The 21,822-nt window shown below is 42.8% G+C and overlaps 1 protein-coding gene across 1 annotated transcript in view; it reads right to left on the bottom strand.

Annotated features, from left to right (window-relative positions):
* CD44 (CD44 molecule (IN blood group)) overlaps window positions 1–21,822 on the bottom strand; it is a 70,024-nt gene that overhangs the window by 25,358 nt on the left and 22,844 nt on the right. Inside the window, exons 2-7 of the mRNA XM_081163865.1 lie at window positions 16,353–16,518; window positions 8,007–8,143; window positions 6,851–6,922; window positions 4,122–4,292; window positions 3,699–3,824; window positions 166–270 (exon numbers count right to left, since the gene is read on the bottom strand). Coding sequence (XP_081019991.1) covers window positions 166–270; window positions 3,699–3,824; window positions 4,122–4,292; window positions 6,851–6,922; window positions 8,007–8,143; window positions 16,353–16,518 — 777 coding nt within the window. The remainder of the gene's footprint in view (window positions 1–165; window positions 271–3,698; window positions 3,825–4,121; window positions 4,293–6,850; window positions 6,923–8,006; window positions 8,144–16,352; window positions 16,519–21,822) is intronic.

The raw sequence follows: 21,822 nt of genomic DNA on the forward strand, positions 1-21,822 counted from the left end.
CAACAGAGAGAAAAGAAGCCAGAATAACACACTAAATGGTATGAATAATGTGAGTGCAAATTAAAGATGTGAAGGCTGAGTGTATGTTGGGAGAATAAGCAAGAATGAGTAAGCTTCAGAAAATATCTACAAGGCCATTTTCCCAGTAAAAAGAATTGTGCTTACTGATACTAGGAGAAAGCTGAGTTTTTCTGCCATACTTATCCCCTTCGAGTCCAGGTGTTTTGTATTCTTCCGTTGGATCTTCTTGCTTCTCATGTGAGTCTAAATCTGTCATGATGAAGTTAAAGGGTTGTAAAGATTTTCATTTTTATCCACAACACATTTGAATATTTAGCCATAACTGGAAAAGCAAAACTGGAATCTTCTGCTAGAGCACAAATGGACCCATCGTGGGATCTTCCCTCTTCTGCTATGAGGATGGTTTAAGGAGTTACTCGCTGAACATTTTCCATCATTATTTACTTCTGCTCCAGTGCTGAGTCTTGGTCTTTTCCTTGTGGCCGTGCAGAGAAAGAGAAGAGCGCTATCATTTCCTCATCCATTCATTTACATCACTCTGTGAGATGAGGAGATGTAAACCTGATGGAGAGCATTCTCAATGATAAGAGGGAAAGCAGCAGCAATCCAAAGGGGGGAAAGCCTTGGTGGAGAGGAAGAGATCAACGAGAAGAAAGAAAAATCTCACTGGTGAGAAGACAAACCAAGCGGTATCTTTCCATTTCAGCACAATGGAAAATGTGAGAGTGAATATAGCAAAGATGTTCATGCTGGAAATTATTTCATGTATTTTTTTTTCCCAAATGACAGCTTGTTGCTTTCATGTTTATTCTAAGAACAGCAAATCTTAGTTTTCATCTTTGAGTTCCCAAAACATGTGCAAGGAATGGCATTTATTCTTCACTCAGAGTATAACATCGCCCATTTTCTTGGATGATTTCCAGTACAGCAACATCATCTGACAATCAGTAATTATCTATTAGGTTCACAGAATCAGACAAAATGGAAGGGGTATTGCAGGCAACATAGCCCAGCCCACTGCTCAATGCAGGCTGCAACCATGGCATCCCTGAGAGATGGCCATTCAGCCTCTTCTTAAATGAAGCATGGAACTAGACTTCAGATGGGTTCGTTCCCCAAGAAGCAACACAAGCATAGCAGGATTAGCAGTCAACTGAAGCCTCTTCCCAAACTTAAGGTTTCATCTAACCAAAGTTTAGTGTACAGAAATGTATGGAATAAATACATACTAAGCATACAACAGAATGTATTCAGTGCTTGGCTGGAATGCAATTCGGTTGACAAAATAGAAATCTTAGGCAGGGGAATTTGTTTCGCAAACACAAAGACCCCCAGAAACAACAGGGGTGCATCAAGAGGATGAAGCAGCTAAGAGGAAGACCCCCAATCCCTGGTTGCACCAGTGCACAGATCAACAGGCTCAGGATGACCTTTGATCTAGTTATAGAGCAGAACTGCAGAGAAAAGACCATTGTTTTATTCAGCCTCAAAATTCAGAACAACTTAAAACAATTATTTATTTTGCAGATGATGTCCTGGTGATAATGTGCAACATGGACAACTGTAACAAGAGACCAAATAAATAAATAAATAACCAATTCTAGATCAAACAGCTGCAGCAATTTTAAAGTACCATTAATTAAACATTTATAAAATCAAGAAGTTGGTTTGGTCCAGGCTAGTGCACTAATTAGATTAGTGCTAAGTGGTTTTATTGGCTGGCTCTTTAATACTCCTTATATCAGCTTGCCCTTTTCATGAACTTATATAGCTTGGGAGTATCTAGCTTATGAACTTGCCATCATTTCTCAAAAAGCTGGTTTGAATCTCCAATCGCTATAATTCCTTAGACCACCCTTGAAGCGAGAAAGCTGAGATCAAGATTAGAAACGCACACGTATTCACAAGTTTCTGCTCCGCTGCCAATTCCACAAATCTACTGTTGCAAGTTAGAATGACATGTAAGCAGCAGACCCACAACTATTATCTGTGAAAAGAAATAGCTGTGGTGTGAATTGCACAAGATTTTCCAGTAAAGGCAACTGTACAAGTGATGTGCAAAACTGGTTCAAATCTGTACTGCTGTCTACGTTTTGATGCAAACATTTAAATCGTGCAGTTATGAATGACAATACGCATGCAGTGTAAAGCCGGTGATTCAAACATACTGCTTTTGCAGGTATTGGCCTCAAATTCTTGCTGTCCCAGCATGCAGGACATATTTCACACATCCCTAATACCAATCTTCCTTCCAGCACCTTTACGCCCTGCCCTGGCTTCCGGAGCACCAGCTGTTAGTGAAGCCTTTCTCCATGTTATGCATTGCTACATGAAGGGAAGTCACCACCACCACCATTGCAAACTGTACATTTTACTCAACATTAGGAGTTACCTTGCACTGAGGGGGGGGGGGAGAATTAACATTATTTTAAGAAGCAGGAAATAACTAGTGACACTACTGTGTGAGACCATTAAAATACATTTTTATTGCTAACATGCAGCTAATTTCCTTCTTGCTCATTATTTCTTCAAGAAGTCCCAAAGTAAACCTAAACAGGTTTATCTAGAAAGTTGCAATGTCAACCACATCATTCAGCAACTAAAAAGTACATTTCAGTGAATGATCAAAAGAAGCCCATTTAAATGGCAGTGCTGGCCAACTTGCATGTATTGAGATGACCATACAAATAAAGGATAAATGATGCCTTAATAATAGTTCATGTGAAAAGTGGTGATCCAGAGAGATATCAAAATCATCTGGGCTCTGGTCAGAGAATTCATTCTCTCTCTCTCTCTCTCTCTCTCTCTCTCTCTCTCTCTCTCTCACACACACACACACACACTTCATGAGACACAAAATTAAGTGCATACAAAGAACTCCAAGATGAAAGCAACATTTTTAACTCCTATCAGGAAAACCTGGATCACAGAATCTCAAACTGAGGCTTCTCTCCATCCCTGAGAGATGACCAGATGAATCTAGACTTCTAATTCAAACAAATAGCCATAGAACTACCCTTTAGATTTTCAATGAATATTTTTTAGTTTTTCTATATTGTCCAACTGAGAAAAAAGGGATCCTCAAGCCCCATTCTGTCAGTATGGCCTCAATTAACTGAAAACCACATACTCATGCAGTATGTATCAAAAGGAAAAATGCCTTTCACAAATGGAAGACAGCTTTCTGAAGAGCCTAGTTGCATATTTCCAGAAGACTCGTGGACATCTGACACAATAGCACACTGGAGATATTAATGCAACAGTTTAATTAATCACAACTTTAAACACAGACTTGTAGAGGCTAGATTTGGCAAACTTGTACATTCTACATAGCACTGCTTCATGGAGTGGGTATCAGGCCCATGCACAGTCCACCACTACAAGTAGAATTTATTTGTGATCAGCATACATACACTAACCATGAGATCAGTCTTCCCTTTTTTGAGGGAGACATATCATGCCTCTGGACCAATCAGACATGCCACACTAGGGACAAAGAGCAACACTGATCGTGAGCTCACCACTGCAACAATGTACACAACTACACAACATAAAGATTGTGCAAACTAATCCTTATTCAATCTTATTTCTACCACACATCAGATTTCCCTTCTTGTCTCTTCCAGAAGCACAGGAAAGTTTACATAAAATGTACCTAATACAATTGTTACACTTACTAGGACTTTGGGGCTGCTGGTCTTTAGAATGTCCTCCTTCATGGTGGCCATCATGTGTATTTGGAACATCAGTTGCATCTTCATCCTTCCCCGCAAAAGGCTCTTTTGAGGTAAAAGTACCATCATCTGTGTAATAATAGATAAATGAGTTGCATAATGGATAAATGAGTGACCTACCACCCATACTGTTTTCATTATGAATTCTTCGAACAACTTTGTGCATTTTTTCATTATATTACTGGAGCAGTACTCTAGTTTCTGCTATAATAGACTAACAAGGGCACTACTGTACTCTAGAATTTATCGGCACTATGTTAGATGAATCATTTACAATATTCTTTTGTTTATGGCAGAAGGAAATTATCCTCATTGATAGTTGCTACTTTTTCACATCATGACTTAAGTAGTAAATCCCAGTGATACCTGTATGATGGGGAAAACGTGACGAGATACCCGGACTGATAACATTGGGATCTGTCGTTGATCTGTCATTTGCAGAACCACTGCCGCCAGTATTTTCATCTTCATTAATGGGTGGCCGTTTTGTGAATCTCTCTCCATCAATATAGTGTGATCCATCAGGATTGTATATTTCTGTCGGAAAGAGGAAGTAAGGAATTAAACATAGCTGAACAGAGGAACATTTCCATCAAGATAGCTGTCCTGTTGCAGTACTATCTCCCATGTGGTAACTTACCACGGAACCTGTGCCTTCAACTACTTAGAGCCAAGTTCAAACCTTGTTTTAAGCAGCAGTGAGTGTCACACTTACATACTCCCATCTGTTCTACGAAGAGGCAACCAGTGTTTATTGTTACATCTGAATCGGGAACTCTGATTAGTTCAAACTAAACTATGGTTTTTGAAACAACAAGCCAGGATGATAAACTATGATTTGATTCTGGTTTGTTTTTAAAAAAACAATTTAAGTTTAGACTAACCACAGTTTATCCTTCTTAGGCTTAATGATAAACTGCAGTTAATTAAAAAGAAACAATGGGTGTTTCCAATCTCCTCATGGACATGGTACAGGAGGAGAGAGAAAGCTGGAGCGTACAAGCCTAAGGATTGTTTGCATTTAAAACTGCAGTTAAAATTGTGCCCAAACTGGGCTAATGTCAAGATCCTGCCAAATGATGAGGAAAACCTTTCCACATAGGCATACGTATAAGAAGACAAGTGGTTAGATTCTCCTGACCACTTTTAGAATGTTTTATGTACAAAGTAGTTAGATGCACATTGTACAAGTCATCTCTTCTTCGTAAAACGTAGCCATTCTGTGGTTGTGATTCGAGGACCCGATCCCCGCTTGGGGAATAAAGACACGTGGACACAGAGTGTAAGGTTAATGGGTAAGGTAAAGGCCACAACTTTATTGATTACAGCATGTGAGAAGGTATTGGCTTAGGCATTGGACCACAGAACATTAGACTCCACCCACTCGTAGAGGGGTGAGTCTGAGGAGGGGTTAACCACCAGTAGGGGAAGCCTGTTGATGCTAATCCAACTATAGGCTCTCTTCCTGATGTCACCGAGGGTCGTGCCATGACCCCCCACCACACGGGCATCAGACAGGATCCACGACTGCCGGATTCCTTTAGCGGAATACCCAAAATTGTCGGGGAAGGCGATGGCCACACCTTGCCCCCCGAAACACCAACAACACATTCCAATGCCTAACTGCCAAATACCACGAAAGTTGTGATGGTTGCTACGAGGTAGGCGGAAAAAAAACAAGAGGCCAGGCCAATTTAGCCAATTGGAAAAAACTCCCACCAGGCCCCCTGGTTAAACAGGGCGACCAACCAGAGGTCCATAGCAGAGACTCAGGAACAGCTAAAGGGAGTGGAGGGTGGGTGACTCGAAGAAAATGTGTGTGCAATGGTGGGGATGGCTGGCGCGGCTGCGTTTGAGCAGCAAGCCACGCCCCTGTTGAGCTTCCCTATTGGGTGCCCAACTGGGGAGGGGCGTGGCGCCAGCCCTGGAGTTGAAGCAGGGGGCGGAGCGCCCCCTGCATGACGCAGGAATCGTCTCCCGCTCACAACCCCTTCCCTCCTGGGAGTAGGAAAGGCTTTATCGTGCACTTAAGGCACTCTGCCCTGTGGGAACTTTTTTGTACTCTGAATTGTGTCATGCACTGTCTATGCAATGGCATTTGCTGCTAGGATAGTAAAATGTTTTCCAACAAAGTACAATACAGAAGGCCATGCACCTGCAGACTTCCCTATGGTGCTTACTTTTTGCAGGAGACTCATAAAGCCAATAGGTTAGAAGGAGCATGTAGCAAAATCCTTTGGAGAACAGTTTGCTAGGCTTGAACTATCCATGACAGATTATCATTTAAAGGATTGCAGGGGAAGAGGTGTTACACGCTCCTTCATTTTCCAGTTGTTCTGCTCGTTGTACAATGGCCAATCTAAATGTGCTTTGCTACAACTTGAAACTATTTCTTTCTAATCTTCAGTGCTTTTGATAGACAGTTTGATAGTTATTTAGATATATTAAAACAATTACTGTGTCTCGTGAATATTACATTCAAGAACTGTCTGCCGCCTGTAACAATCTACTTCATTGTACTGTTGACAGGATAATCAGTATGTTTGATAAACTATCCAATACAGTGACTTATTCAAGTCTGACAATGTGTTCTGGATTCAACCAAGGCAGGCAATGCGTGTTAAAATAAACATCCATCAAGGAAGAAGATGCACAAATGCTTCTTGTAATGTACCAAAAAGAACATGGAGATTAATGCATGTGTTTCAAAGGCTCTAAGCCAAGAAATAGTCAGTGGGAGAGATGTTAGAGGACAGAAACACCTATACACACAAAATTTTGCTGCAGGGTCTCACTTATTTAATTTGATAATAATATGGCTGATTTTTATCACCTCCGAATGATCTTATAAGGCCTAATTCTAGCAGATAAATGGAAAATAAATAGTTTAAAAATCAGGCAGATGATTATACCATGAAGTTGTACTAGATTATACTAAATACCTATAGGAGGTTATTCTATTCTAAAATGTATACAAAACTCTATACACATTTTCTGAATATGCTTTCTTATGGCACATTAAATATTTGCAAAGGTTTGTTTCAGAGCCTGCAAAATATAGCTCAACACAAAAATGTATGAAATTCAGCTCTTACCTATTTTGCTATCTTCATCAGGCCAGATGGAGTATAACTTTATGACAGGGTCACAAACTATGTCCCTTGATTCTACAAAGGGGAGAGCAAAATATTATCTGGTTAATTTTTGTTAGAAGCAACAAAGGAAATGAGAACTGACACTAAAGCGGTCGCTATGCAACAGGTTTCAGCTGAGAACTCAACCATCCCATGGACAAAAGTAAGTCTTCCACACCTGTAGGTTTAGGGTCTTGAATTTGGAATCGGCATACATACTACATTCATTCATTCATTCACTTACTAAATTTATATCCTACTTTTCCTACCACAGAAGCTGACAAACAAGTAATAAAACGTATTTAAAACAATGCCAATAAAAATGCAGATTGTAATCATGCTAAGTGTGAGTTTCTGTTAAAAAATAGAAGCTGAGATGCATAATTAGAATGTAAAGCAGATAAATCCTTTAAAACTTGACAGTAGTTCAAAATGTGTATGTCCTGTAACTGTTTGTGTGTATCAGAAGCATCATCTCCTTCCTAACTGCCCCACACACTCAAGAATGTTGTAGTTAGACCTTTCCTGCTTTTTCAGCCAGCATCATCCGAAAATTTAATTTTGTGGGGAGGGACGAAGGGATAGGACTCTCACCGTTCAGCCACATGTCAGCTTCTTAGGACATATCAGCCCCATCTGGACCGCAATGCAAATGTTTATTTATCAGGACACTGAGATCCTGCCCCAGTTGCCTAAATCCACCAGACTTCATTAGCCAAATGGGATATGATGGCGACAGCTATACACTGAGGCCTGAGCCATTTATTGAGGTTTGCAGTGGGTAGAGTCCAATTTTTAGAGCAATTTTTGTGGAGAAGTACACCAAATGCATGAGGAGGCCTCTACATTTCTGATCTGCATTCTGGTTTTTTTGTTGCCTGCTGGAAATTGCAAAAAAGTGGGGAGGGGTTGGGCTGCAATATATGATGACTGGTTGAATATGTTCAACTTGGTGTGTCAGCAGTTATGCAGGCATGCCCCAAAAACCTGTTTTTAGCATATGTCTCCTGCATATTCCGCTTTGTAAGATATAACATTTATTTCAACAAACTGAGACATAGCATGTGCGGCAGCAAAATATCTCTGTTAGGAAGCATGTGAACAAACCCAAACATACCTGATGAATTGAAGCAATATGTATCATATTTGTCGGATATATTTGACGAAAGTACGTATATCCCAGTGTGGTTTGCTGCGCAGAGCGCATAAGGGGTGTGTCGAGGAACTACAATTTTTTCTTCTATATAACCATATCTAGGAAAAAGAGGCATAAACATATTGATGCATCTAGGTAAATAACCAATGTACACAGAATTGTATACTACCACAAAGCATCTGTGAAGGAACCACATCAACCAAACTGAAGGAGCATCTTTCCCCCCATCATTCAGCCCAGACACTGAGATCTAGCTCTGAGGACATTCTGACAGTTCTCTCACTGCGAGAAGTGAAACTACACAGAACCAGAAAGAGGGCCTTCTCGGGCCCACCCTGTGGAATGACCTCCTGTCAGATGTCAAGGAAATAAACAACTATCTGATGTTTAGAAGACATCTGAAGGCAGCCCTGTTTAGGGAAGTTTTTAAAGCTTGATGCTTTACTGTGGTTTTATAATTTGTTGGGAGGCGCTCAGAGTAGCTGGGGCAACTCAGATGGGCAGCATATAAATACTACTACTACTACTACTACTACTACTACTACTACTACTGTAGACTGACCCTGATTCTGTCTACATAATTGGTGTGTGTGTGTGTGTGTGTGTGTGTGTGTGTGTGTGTGTGTATCTTTCAAGCCATGATTCAATCCTGCACTCTACTAGATCTTTTAAACGAATTATAGAACAATTATGGCACTATAGTACTGCAGTGGATTCAACCATTTGGGAAAATGCTTTGGAAGGTCCAAGTTAAGAGTCCCAGAAACTCTGCTCTTCTAGAGACAGCAGGTGTAGCAGCAGATGGGACATATTGTTATTCTTAATATTGCTGTATTGAATATATGTACACTACAATGGGTTCCAGATGTTTTGCTTTTGTTTTATTTTTTAAATAGAAATGCTCATTGTAGGAAATGGAATAGGAAATGGAAGGGACAATATTTGAGTAAGAAAGAACATGCAGGCATCTGACTCCATGTACTTCTGATATCTCTTGTTTAAAATAAAAATCCCAGGTAGCAGGGTTGAGAAACAGTGCTATCTGAAATTCTAGAAAGCAAGTGCACACAGCTTAGACAGTACTGAGCTAGTCATAGGTAGGTAGCCGTGTTGGTCTGCTGTAGCTGAAACAAAATAAAAAAAATCCTTCCAATAGCACCTTAAAGGTAAAGGGACCCCTAACCATTACGTCCAGTCGTGACCGACTCTGGGGTTGCGGCGTTCATCTCGCTTTATTGGCCGAGGGAGCCGGCGTACAGCTTCCAGGTCATGTGGCCAGCATGACGAAGCTGCTTCTGGCGAACCAGAGAAGCGCACGGAAACGCTGTTTACCTTCCCGCCAGAGCGGTACCTATTTATCTAATTGCACTTTGATGTGCTTTCGAACTGCTAGGTTGGCAGGAGCAGGGACTGAGCAACGGGAGCTCACCCCGTCGCGGGGATTCGAACCGCCGACCTTCTGATCAGCAAGTCCTAGGCTCTGTTGTTTAACCCACAGCGCCAATAGCACCTTAGAGACTAACTAAGTTTGTTATGGGTGTGAGCTTTCGTGTGCATGCACACTGTATCTGAAGAAGTGTGCATGCACACGAAAGCTCCACACCCATAACAAACTTAGTTGGTCTCTAAGGTGCTACTGAAAGTACTGAGCTAGATAGACTAAAGGCTTGATTCATTATTAGGTGGCGTCACTGATTAATTGGATGTAACAATATAAATGATTTGTCAGGTATGTACTGGTCATTAGGAATGTCATTAGGACACTGGATTTGGAAAGGGAAGGAATTTTCCTGCAGCACAATTGGCAGGCCCACTGTCTTGGGGCATCTAAAGCTTTTGCTGTGCAAGCTGCTGTGTTCTGAATTCCGGATGTCACTGTGGTGGGTGGGAATAAAATATTAAAGGGTGAATGGCCCCATATTTACACAAAGGGTTATACTAGGGAGCTATAAGCAATCTCTTTCTGGTCTGTGTTCCATTAACCCAGTCTCTATATTTTCCTAACTTACCAGCAGAAGAAACTGATGGAGTTATTGCAAAAAAGGGCAGAGCACAACAATGAAGGAGAAGCAAGGATGATGAAAAACATACCACGCTCTAAACTTTGCAAAGCTTCAATAAAATGTTGAAATGTAGCAATAATCTACACATGGAATGCTGGCTAAAATAAGTACCGTATTTTTCGCACTATAGGACGCACTTTTTCCCCTCCAAAAATGAAGGGGAAATGTGTGTGCGTCCTATGGTGCGAATGCAGGCTTTCGCTGAAGCCTGGAGAGCGAGAGGGGTCGGTGCGCACCGACCCCTCTCGCTCTCCAGGCTTCAGGAGAGCCCCACCGCCAGCCCCACAAGCTGGGGGACAGCGGGAGAGGCGCAGTGCGCCCTTCCCGCTGTCCCCCGACTTGGTTAGAAGGCTGGCGGGGGGGAGCCTGCTCCTCCCTGTCGCCAGCCCTGCAAACTCGGGAGACAGCGGGAGAGGCGCAGCGCGCCATTCCCGCTGTCCCCCGACTTGGCTAGAAGGCTGGCGGGGGGAGAAGCCTGCTCCTCCCCGTCGCCAGCCCCGCAAACTCGGGAGACAGCGGGAGAGGCGCAGCGCGCCTTTGCCGCTGTCCCCCGACTTGTCTAGAAGGCTGGCGGGGGGACAAGCCTGCTCCTCCCCGTCGCCAGCCCCGCAAACTCGGGAGACAGCGGGAGAGGCGCAGCGCGCCTTTGCCGCTGTCCCCCGACTTGTCTAGAAGGCTGGCGGGGGGAGAAGCCTGCTCCTCCCCGTCGCCAGCCCCGCAAACTTGGGGGACAGCGGCAGGGGCGCAGCACGCCTTTGCCGCTGTCCCCCGACTTGGTTAGAAGGCTGGGGGGGGAGCCTGGTTTTGCGGGAGGCGGGGGAATCCCCCCGCCTCCCAGGAAAGCCAGGAGAAGCTGTGCAGCCCTTTTAAAAGGCGCGTGGCTTCTGCCGGTTTTGCGGGAGGCGGGGGAATCCCCCCGCCTCCCAGGAAAGCCAGGAGAAGCCGTGCAGCCCTTTTAAAAGGCGCGTGGCTTCTGCCGGTTTTGCGGGAGGTGGGGGAATCCCCCCGCCTCCCAGGAAACCAGGAGAAGCCGTGCAGCCCTTTTAAAAGGCGCGCGGCTTCTGCCGGTTTTGCGGGAGGTGGGGGAATCCCCCCGCCTCCCAGGAAAGCCAGGAGAAGCCGTGATCTCTTTAAAGGGTTTGCACGGCTTCTGCGGGCTTTGGGGAGAGGTGAGGGAATCCCCCCACCTCCCAGTAAAGCCAGGAAAGCCCTGTGCAGCCCCTCCGCCAAGGAGAGGCTGCACGGGGCTAAAGGGGAAGCCAAAACAGCGAGCGGGATCCATCCCGCTCGCTGCCTTGGCTTGATCCATAGCTGCACGCAACCCCTCCGGCAGGGAGAGGTTGTGTGCAGCCTGTACGCTGCTCTTTGGGGCTGCGGGGGGGGGGGGAAAGATTTTTTTTCTTGAATTCCCCCCCTAAAAACTGGGTACGCCCTATGGTCCGGTGCGCCCTATGGTGCGAAAAATACGGTAACGTCCCCCTTGCTGTTCTGTACTGAGCATAGGGCTTTCCAGCATATATGGAACTCCATAAACTGATTCAATGAATGTTTCAGTGGAACATGTGGTTAATAAAAATATGTAACAAATGAAGGTTATTTTGCAGTACTATCCTGAGTTTCTTGTACATTTAGTACCGATTTCCTTTAAAATCTTCTTTGCCAAAAAGGTTTATTAAAAGTTAATCAACATCTCTGCACCCCCCTCCTTTTAAAAATGGCTTTTGATTGGGGAGAGACAGCTAAGGACTCATCTACACTTCCGCTTACTCTCTGTATAGAAAGCACAGGTCCTAAAGGTTTTCCATTTGAAACCTGCCGAATTGTAGGCAAGAATTAATCTGCATAAAACCCAATCAGCGTTTGATCCAGTTCAGTGGTAAAGAGTGGGTTTTCCTTGGGGGGAAGCAGAGGCACAAGCAGAAATTTGGACAGGCCCTAAGGTAGCCACTGCTGAAACTCTGGCTTGTATAGAATGCTGCTGTTCCATTTGTGCAACTAGAATCATAGAATCATAGAGTTGGAAGAGACCACAAGGGCCATCGAGTCCAACCCCCTGTCAAGCAGGAAACACCATCAGAGCACTCCTGACATATGGTTGTCAAGCCTCTGCTTAAAGACCTCCAAAGTAGGAGACTCCACCACACTCCTTGGCAGCAAATTCCACTGTCGAACAGCTCTTACTGTCAGGAAGTTCTTCCTAATGTTTAGGTGGAATCTTCTTTCTTGTAGTTTGGATCCATTGCTCCGTGTCCGCTTCTCTGGAGCAGCAGAAAACAACCTTTCTCCCTCCTCTATGTGACATCCTTTTATATATTTGAACATGGCTATCATATCACCCCTTAACCTCCTCTTCTCCAGGCTAAACATGCCCAGCTCCCTTAGCCGTTCCTCATAAGGCATCGTTTCCAGGCCTTTGACCATTTTGGTTGCCCTCCTCTGGACACGTTCCAGTTTGTCAGTGTCCTTCTTGAATTGTGGTGCCCAGAACTGGACACAGTACTCCAGGTGAGGTCTGACCAGAGCAGAATACAGTCGCACTATTACTTCCCTTGATCTAGATGCTATACTCCTATTGATGCAGCCCAGAATTGCATTGGCTTTTTTAGCTGCCGCGTCACACTGTTGGCTCATGTCAAGTTTGTGGTCAACCAAGACTCCTAGATCCTTTTCACATGTACTGCTCTCAAGCCAGGTGTCACCCATCTTGTATTTGTGCCTCTCATTTTTTTTGCCCAAGTGCAATACTTTACATTTCTCCCTGTTAAAATTCATCTTGTTTGTTTTGGCCCAGTTCTCTAATCTGTCAAGGTCGTTTTGAAGTGTAATCCTGTCCTCTGGGGTGTTAGCCACCCCTCCCAGTTTGGTGTCATCTGCAAATTTGATCAGGATGCCCTTGAGTCCATCATCCAAGTCGTTGATAAAGATGTTGAATAAGACCGGGCCCAAGACAGAACCTTGTGGCACCCCACTAGTCACTCTTCTCCAGGATGAAGAGGAACCATTGATGAGCACCCTTTGGGTTCAGTCAGTCAGCCAGTTACAAATCCACTGAGTGGTAGCATAGTCAAGACCGCATTTTACCAGCTTCTTTACAAGAATATCATGGGGCACCTTGTCAAATGCCTTGCTGAAATCACCCACTAGTACAACAGACTTCCCCACCCTCCTCTGCAGTCCACTGCACAACCTCAAAGAGAGCTTGTGTAGCAGCTAGCACTGATTTTGTGAAGACAGGAGAAGAATAAAACTGATTGTGCAGAGACAGGAGAAGAATAAAACGTGTTATTTCATGAATGGAATGCTATTCATGCAGTGCTGGATACAACCCTCTGGTTCAGGATTGAGGTGCAGAAAATTATACTCCATCAATGTGAGCCCTGTCAACCTGGGACTGATTTCCAAGTAAATGTGTGTAGAATCAGGCTGTTAAAGTGTTACTTCTTTTGTTCCGAGGTGTACAGTAAAGCCACTGTACTATAGCAATGGCTTTTTAGTAACAGATCAACTCAAGGAGAAAGTGAAGCCCTTTTCAGATGAATGCACAGGGACACTGGCATTGTGACACTAGTTTCCTGCAAAATATGACAGGGCTTCTCTAATGGGTTGCCTTAAAACCTGTGGAAATCCCCTGCTCCACAAAAGGTGCAGAAGCTCTGATTTCTCCGCCCCCCCCCCCGACCAGACTCTTCTTGTTTCACCCTACACCCTTTCATTATGACCTGAATTAGGACCTTCCTTAGGCACTCATTGCGTTAAATATTCAGAAATCATCTCCCATAAACTAGCAAGGCTTAAGGTAATATCATGCAACATGATATTACCTTTTCCCTTCCAGTTGTGGAACTTGAACACAACAGTTAGGTCCCAGGTTCCTCACTGAGCCACGGTCCGGGCCTTAGAAACATGAGTAATTCTTGATCATAACTATTTCCACTGTACTATTAAGGTCACTGCATTGCAAAACATTGGCAAAACATGCTGTTGCCAATGTGAGTCCAACAACACTATCTACCAAACCAGAACCTGTTTCTTCAGAGCCAATGCATGTCTGATGTGACAGAGTTGCCAGGGTTGTTAGCATGGTATGTACAAAGAAACCCTGAACCGTCTTATCCTCTGTAACAAGCCTAGGCACCATACTAATCTTTTAAACCCCTTGCATAAGAAAATACATCATAATATGGGATATTCAGCTGTCCATTATGGAAAAAATCTCTCCGTCTCCCAAGTTTTGAAATTTAGAAGGATCTTTAAGGTTCCGTCTCATCCTAACTATGTGTGGCTGTGATCTAAGAGAACATGCGTTCTGCCTGAATACTTTAAAGATAGGAAAAAATATCTACTGGATAGATAGTCTCACCACTACCATTACTGCAAGAAGGCACACAATCCCGGCCCTATCTAGAATTGCAATAACCTTTCCAGAGCCCCTTGGGAAGGATGGGCTATAAATAAAAAGGAATTAGTTAAATCATTTTTGCTCCTTGGGCAGGATTCAACTAATGAGTCCTGCTAGCGGAAGTCTGCACGAGGACTTACACAACAGGGCTTTCCCCCACACCTCCCAGCTTGGGGTGGTGGGTGGGAAAAAGCCAGAACGCAGCATTAAAAAAAAAGAAGAATTTTGCCAATTGTGCCTGAAGAGACTTTTCTATAACTTCATTGACCATTATTTTGGATAAGATGGTTCCTTCATATTTTTCTACTATAATTCTGTTTATCCCATTAATTTATATCCCATACCCTGCAAAAAGGAATAATAATGCAACTCAGGCCCTTAGGGAAAACAAGACTGTGAAGACCTTTTGCTAATGCTTCCTGGAGACTATGCAACTATTAATAACTCTGCTTGACATTTATTCCATACACAGTTAAATATTTTTGAACAATTGCACCATCAGAAACTAACTAATCTAATTACTTACCATGCTAATTAGGCTGATTACTTTCCATACCAATGAATTTGCCTTTACTCTGCGTATTTTGAACTCTTACACAAGTCCAAGCACTGTGTAGCTCACAAACCAGCAATAAAATTCACATCATAAAGATGCAAAAGCAACGCAGTTAAACCTTTTGACAGAATGGACTTAGGAGTACTTAGGTGGTTGTGTTATAGACAAGAAGGTGGTGCTTTATCAATTTGCTTTCCCTCAGTTGCATGTTCATAAAATTTAATTATTAGTAATGGTGCCACACACGCGGCCTAAGCTAATTTAATATGTTAAGTTAATGAGGCATATGTTGCCCTTGGCTGCGGTTCTGCTTCCATGTAGTTGCCCAAGGTAAGTAACAATCCCTTCCAGACAACCCAACTGCCAGATCAATGTGGAAGCTGCCCTGTGGCACGTACATCTCTGCAGGTGGGCAGGAATGCTGGTAAATATTTATTGTACTTATACGCAATGCTGATGATGATATTTGGCACAACAAAGTGACTAACAGGGTAATTAGCAGCAGGAGATGGGAAGTCTCGCTCAAATCTTGCCTTGGCTGGGTACTGCCTAGGTGGCCTTAAGGCAAACAAAACATTATTCTCTCAGTCTCTCCATCTGACATGGGGTAATGCTACATTAATCCCGTATCTTACATGCATCTGACCTGTGCAATTTCAGCCATATGCAGTTGAAGGCAGGCTGATTGAAATTGCACAAGCCCCCAAGCAAGGCGGAAGAGAGCTTAAAAGCTATTTTCATGCTGAGTCTGCTTGGGGTTACGGAGTGCAAAAAGAGCTCTTAAGCTCTCCACCTTGCTTGCTGGGCCACACCTGCTCGGCACGCTATGGGATGCTCAGTGAGATCTCGCAGGAGCATCCCTAGCCTTCTAGAACCATTGCACTGACCAGGCATTGTCCCACAAGCACAGTCGAGTGCTTAAAATCTCTTTTCATGCTGGGTAAGCCAAGCGGACCTGTTGCAAAGGGAACTTTTAAGTGTTCCACCTGGCTTGCTGGGCAAGGCCCCATCAGCACACCAGCTCTGAGAGCGCTGGGGATATTCTCTCCCCCTCACCTGCTTGCCGTGGGGCAGCTCCAAGCGTTTGACTACACACAATTTTCGCATATGCCGGTACATGTAACCCTTGGGGCTGAATGAAAGATGTGGGATTACTATGCTGTTCTATTTTACAGGCTTGTTCTAAGGCAGGGGGTGGGGAACCGGTGTCGCTTCAGATGTTACTGGACTTCAATTCCTAAAAACAAACTATCCAAAACTTTTTGAAAGTACACCTGTAGATTTCCTACCTGCAGGTTTCAAATCCTTGGTCATAAGCTTTCTGCATCTGGTCCCATGTTGGAAGGGTGCTGTTGAGAGCTTTACAAAGCTCAATGGCCTCTTCTCTTGAAAGGCTATAACGGCGGTTTTTCTCAACGTGGAAAACACCTGCATATCTGCAACTTATATTCAAATCTGTGAATTAGAGAAAAACAAAGAACTGATTACACAATGACACTGGCCATTACATTTTAAATACCATATCAGATGTTTGGCTGTTTCAAAATCCTAGTAAAAACTTTATTGGCAAAGGATACATCTTCCACAATCAGAATGTCAACTGTGCTTGGATTCCAACATGGGAGCAAGTGGGGCATTCTTACCCAACATTCTTTATTTTTTCCCCTTTCCAAGGCAACACTGGCCTTGTCAAGCGTACCAAGGAATAAATAAATGCATAAATCTCTACTTGTGCTTCACCAATTAGTAAAGTCACAATTAGTAAAGACTAGTCCATGTGCCAAATTTGCAGTTGTCCACAACTTTTGTCAAGCATTCCTTTAACTGGAATTCTGCAAAGTGTTACTGCACAGGTTGCAAGTGGCATAAACCAGTCATAGTATGAGGGAGAGGAACTCAGATTCACACACACACACACACACACACACACACACACACACTTTCCCTCTCCCTCTCTCTGGAAGGTTTTTTAAAATCATGGCTTAATTCCTGACTACATTCTCAGTATTAATACTACAGCCCTTCTCCAATAATTTGGCTTTATATCAAATAAACCATTGTGTCAGAAAATATAGTGCAACCAAACATACAGGAGGTAAATGGTGTCCTTCTAAGGCCCTTAGCACCATCCTAAATATTCTCCTTCCCTTATAAGAAAGACAGACTATAGCAGAGGTAGGGAGCAGGTAATGCTTCTCACAGCATGGAAATATCACCTGCTAATGTCTGCAGAGAAAGCTGCTGTTAAGGAGATAAGAGTAGGGGCCAGTGGAAATCCTAAGCGAAGTCCTCTCAAATGTGATCTGAGAGAAGTGCCCTTAAATGGTGTCCATTGCTGATCCATTAAGCATGATGGACTCATGTTGCCTAAGTGTTCCGTCCCATTTGCAATGCAATCAGAAATTGGGCCTTAGCTATTTTCTTCTTCCTTTGTCCTTCATAGCTGGCAGGCACTGGCATGGCAATGTTGTTTTCCTGACACCATGTGATGTTCCATAGCTGGAAGCCAATACTGTTTAATAATGGCTCTTAAGAGAGGCAAAACTCGCACAACAAGCTGTAATTGTCCTAATCATTAATCTCGGCCAGCCCATAAGACTTTGGTGATTCAACATGAAACCATGAAATGCCCCTGAGCATGTTTCAGATTTTAAAGAGCATGGAGATCGTTAACCCACAAGCACAAGCCTTCGTAGCCAAGCCTTTGCCTGTCTTCTTTTTCTTCTATCTGCCTTGTATCCTGTAACCTCTGCAGCAGAACGCCCTGTAAGATCATTGCTAGTCAGCTATAGGCCCCCACGGCTGATAAAGAAGGGGAACTGGGCAAAGTGGTGGTAACAATCCCTTACAAAGAATGAAGCAGGGATTTTGCTGCACTTCCTACTGAGGGTCTATCTGAACTGGAAGTGAAATTTGCAACAGAATGACATTTCATTCTTAACACAGAGCAAAAGCTTTTAGCTCTGAAGACAGTAGCAACAAAACTCTACATCCACCAGATGGTTGAAGTCAGGCCACAACTCTAGTTTTTCTCAGAAACAATTATCCCTCTGTCCTCCATGAGCCACATTCCTTGTTCTTCTCCCTCCGTGTTTCTGATGCCTGCTGGCAACTACTGTGGCAGGATATGACAGAAGCAAGATGGAGAATTATCAGTGATTCTGCCCTCACCTAGAGAAGGAACCTGCCTTCCATTAGTTCCTTCCCTACACAGATTTGAAAAGCTCCACTCCTGGCAGAACCAGGAAACAATTGGGTCTTTGTTTCCACCTGACCCGCTTCCAACCACATCTCCAATGGCTTGAAATTGCAAGCTGAATAGGAAAAATGGCTGCTGGGGGGATTGTTAAGCAACCCTATAAATGCTACTACAATAAGCTTCCCAATGGCCACTATTTTTCTATTTTTCTTTTTTTATATACATTTTTATTGATTTTTTTTAACATATCAGTTCCAACAGTCATACAACATATCTTCTCATCTTATACAATATTTTAGACTTCTGTCAACACCTCTGATGATTTTCCGTTCTTTGTCACTTGGCCACTATTTTTCTTCAGGAAAAGCTGCAGTTTAGGCTGAAGTATACACATTTGAATCCTTTCCAAGTGACTATCTCTCTTTCAGAGAGATTTCTGTGCCTTGTTTTAAAGACACTTCCCATATGATGATACTCTAAATGGATATCACCTTCCATGTGGGAAAATGGCATCTAGTTTGCATAAAGTAACATGTTTAAGGCCTTCTTTTCATCATGGGTAAGGGACAATGGCCCGAAGCCACACTATTCAGTGCATGCAGACGTGGGAGAACAGATACAGTACACCCAACTTTCCCACAAAGAAGTGATATTTGTTTAGGAAATTGCCATGTGGCTTTCAGAAACCAAGGGCTCAAATGTAAGAGCCAAAGAGTCTTTTTCATCCCTGCTAACATAACCACACAGAGCTAATCATTCACAACAGCCTGGCTTTGCATCCGTTACTTGAAATAAGTATATGCAAACATTGCTTCTCTATGACGAATGTTGAATGTTAATAATAATGAGGGTTATTTTTCCCTCTGTGTTTTCTTTTCTTTTTAAGTACAGAACCAGCAGGTTTCACACTCAGACAGGCTACCATTTTATATTTTAAAACTTAGTGCACCATGTAATTAAGAGATGTGTAGGCACATCAAAGTGACTGCAGCAGCAAAGTATTTGCAGAAATATTGCTTTGCTTCACGGAAAAAAGGCAAAGAGAACTAGTATTTAAGCATGCAAAACTGCAGATGGTTGCCATGGGGACCAGGAAGTGCTCATCTAACTTTGGGGTTTTCGTTTCTGGTTTCTGCGGTTCAGAGCAGAATGTTTGAGACATGGGCAGGATGTGAGAAGTGGAGCCTGTAAGCTCCAATAATATTAGGGTCTTGATGGCGCAAAGCATCGTTCTTCTATATGTTTGCCATGAATTCAGATTTAAGCTGTGGTGCTGTGTTATTTGTCCCTGAATATGAGCACCAATAGGCATTTTATGGATTAGTATCTCGTAAAGCTTCTGTATAGCCAAGCATGAGCTAAATTATCTTTTCAGTCTGTTGAATTCTGAGGTGGGAAACATGTGGCCCTCCCAGGTGCTGTTGAGACTCCCATGAACCTCAGCCAGTATGGCAAATAATCAAAGAAGATATAATCAAACTGTCTAATTGTATTGATACATGTGCTTCGCCTCTCTGAATTGTACTAAGTTTGACTGGTTTTTCTTTCCTTTCAGAGGTTGAGCTTTGGTGGAGGCGCAGCTTATCTACCACAAACATCAAAATCTATTGCCCTTTGTCGGTTCTGCAGAATGAGGCAGTCCCCAAAAGGGTGCTTTCCAGAGTTCAAGGCTGGTCCTCTCTCTCTGCCCCACTCAAAACTGCAATTTGTGCTTCTGTTTCAGGGAGAGTGGGGGAGAAAGACTTGCTTTCTGCTAAAACTGGATCTCACATTTCAGAGAGGTATCTATTTCCTAGCCATTTTAGGCCATTTACCAGTAGCGTCTTTAACAAAAGATGTGCCTGGCAACTTGGAACATTTTTAGTCATTCTGGCCTCTCATTAACCTTCCTGTCCCAAACTTCAGGCTCCTTGAAAGTATTTATCACACCCACACAACTTCTTTTCAAACACACCTTGTTCACGAACCTCAGTTTGGTCGCTCATATTTGTATGTGCAGTATGTATGTGTTAAATCAGATTTATTACAATAATTGTGTCTTCATCATTACCATTTATTTGAGCTACAGATAAAACCAAGCTGCAGTGTGAAGCTTTGAAAAACCCAATGGCTTTTTGATGAATTGTGTCTGATTTCACAGCACATAAATACAAGGAAAATATGCATTGAGTAGTATGAAATTCATCTCAGATCCAACTTTGATTAATGTTTACATTTTCCTCTAATCTGGTTTCCGTTTCCTGACTCAAATATGCCAGATGGTTTAATATAATCACTATCAAGAGAAAAGTCATTGGGTGCAGCACAAAGGAAGTTTACCAATCCCAAATTTCATTGAAATAAAATTATTGTGCTTTAAAGTGGGTGAAACTGCATGCTTTAGTTCCAGTGACTACAGTAGCCAGACCTACACAACCTAGTAAAAAAATTCTTTCTGGCATTCTTAATATATGAACAACCGGAACCACCACCACCACCCCCGGCGCTTTTTTTTTATTTTTACAATGCATTGGCAAAAGGAAGGTCACGTCTTTTTAATTTATTTACACCCCACTGTTGAAAGACATCAAAATAGAAATTCAGCATTATACACAACACTGTGCAATACCATTCCAGGTCTTTTACTTCCCCCCCTGGTTCTCAATAAAACACTCTAAACACAAAGCAGGATTGCTCTTTACAATGCAAGCTGAGCTTCACAACTACTTCTGGCAATGCTAAGCAATTAAAACAAACGTCCCATGGTGACTAAAGAATAACTATTTCCCAATATTTCAGTTGCTCTATTGAAGCTGAACAGAGAATCGGGTTCCTAAAGGTGAGTCTGTCCCCAAAGACATCATCCATGAACCAGCTTGAGACCATTGTATTACTTTTTATTTTACTTTTGGAAGATATATTTTGTTTTCAAACATATTTGTTTGTTTCAAGAGGGTGACAGCATCTCTTTACCAAAAAAAGGTTGGCTAGCAACAAGTGTGGTATTTAAAACTTAAGATAATAAGATACCGTAGAGAGATTCCGCAAATGTCACAGACATATGAATTAGCAAGCGTATTTAGGATTAGATGTTCCACTGGATAATGGCTACAGACAACTATGAGTAATAAAGTAGTACCACAGACAGGATGATTGGTGACATGGAGATACATCTGAGTAAAATTCCACAGGGTGTTGCGTGGGGTGCAGTCTTCCCATTTAGCTTCTTAGCTTGTTGAGAAAGTCACCTCAAGCGACTTGGATTTCTTGAGTATATCTGCTTTGTTTGTCGCCCACTGTGGTTTGTTTAAGTTGAGCATCATTATTCCATCTACATGGGGGATAATTTATTATCCGTGGACAATAAGCATGAGTGGTATAAACCATGGCATTTAAATATTAAAGCATTAATATCCACATTTTGCCCCATGCCTAGACCAATGCTGAAGTATATGCTGAAGTGTCTCCAAAAAAATTTACACATCACTTGGGAAGACAGACGAAGTAATGCCAGTGTACTGGAAGAAGCAAAGATCACCAGTGTTGAAGCAATGATTCTTCAACATCAACTTCGTTGGACT

This window comes from Podarcis bocagei, assembly GCF_964188305.1.
Source record: "Podarcis bocagei genome assembly, chromosome: 1".
In the NCBI taxonomy this organism is placed as follows: Eukaryota; Metazoa; Chordata; class Lepidosauria; order Squamata; family Lacertidae; genus Podarcis; species Podarcis bocagei.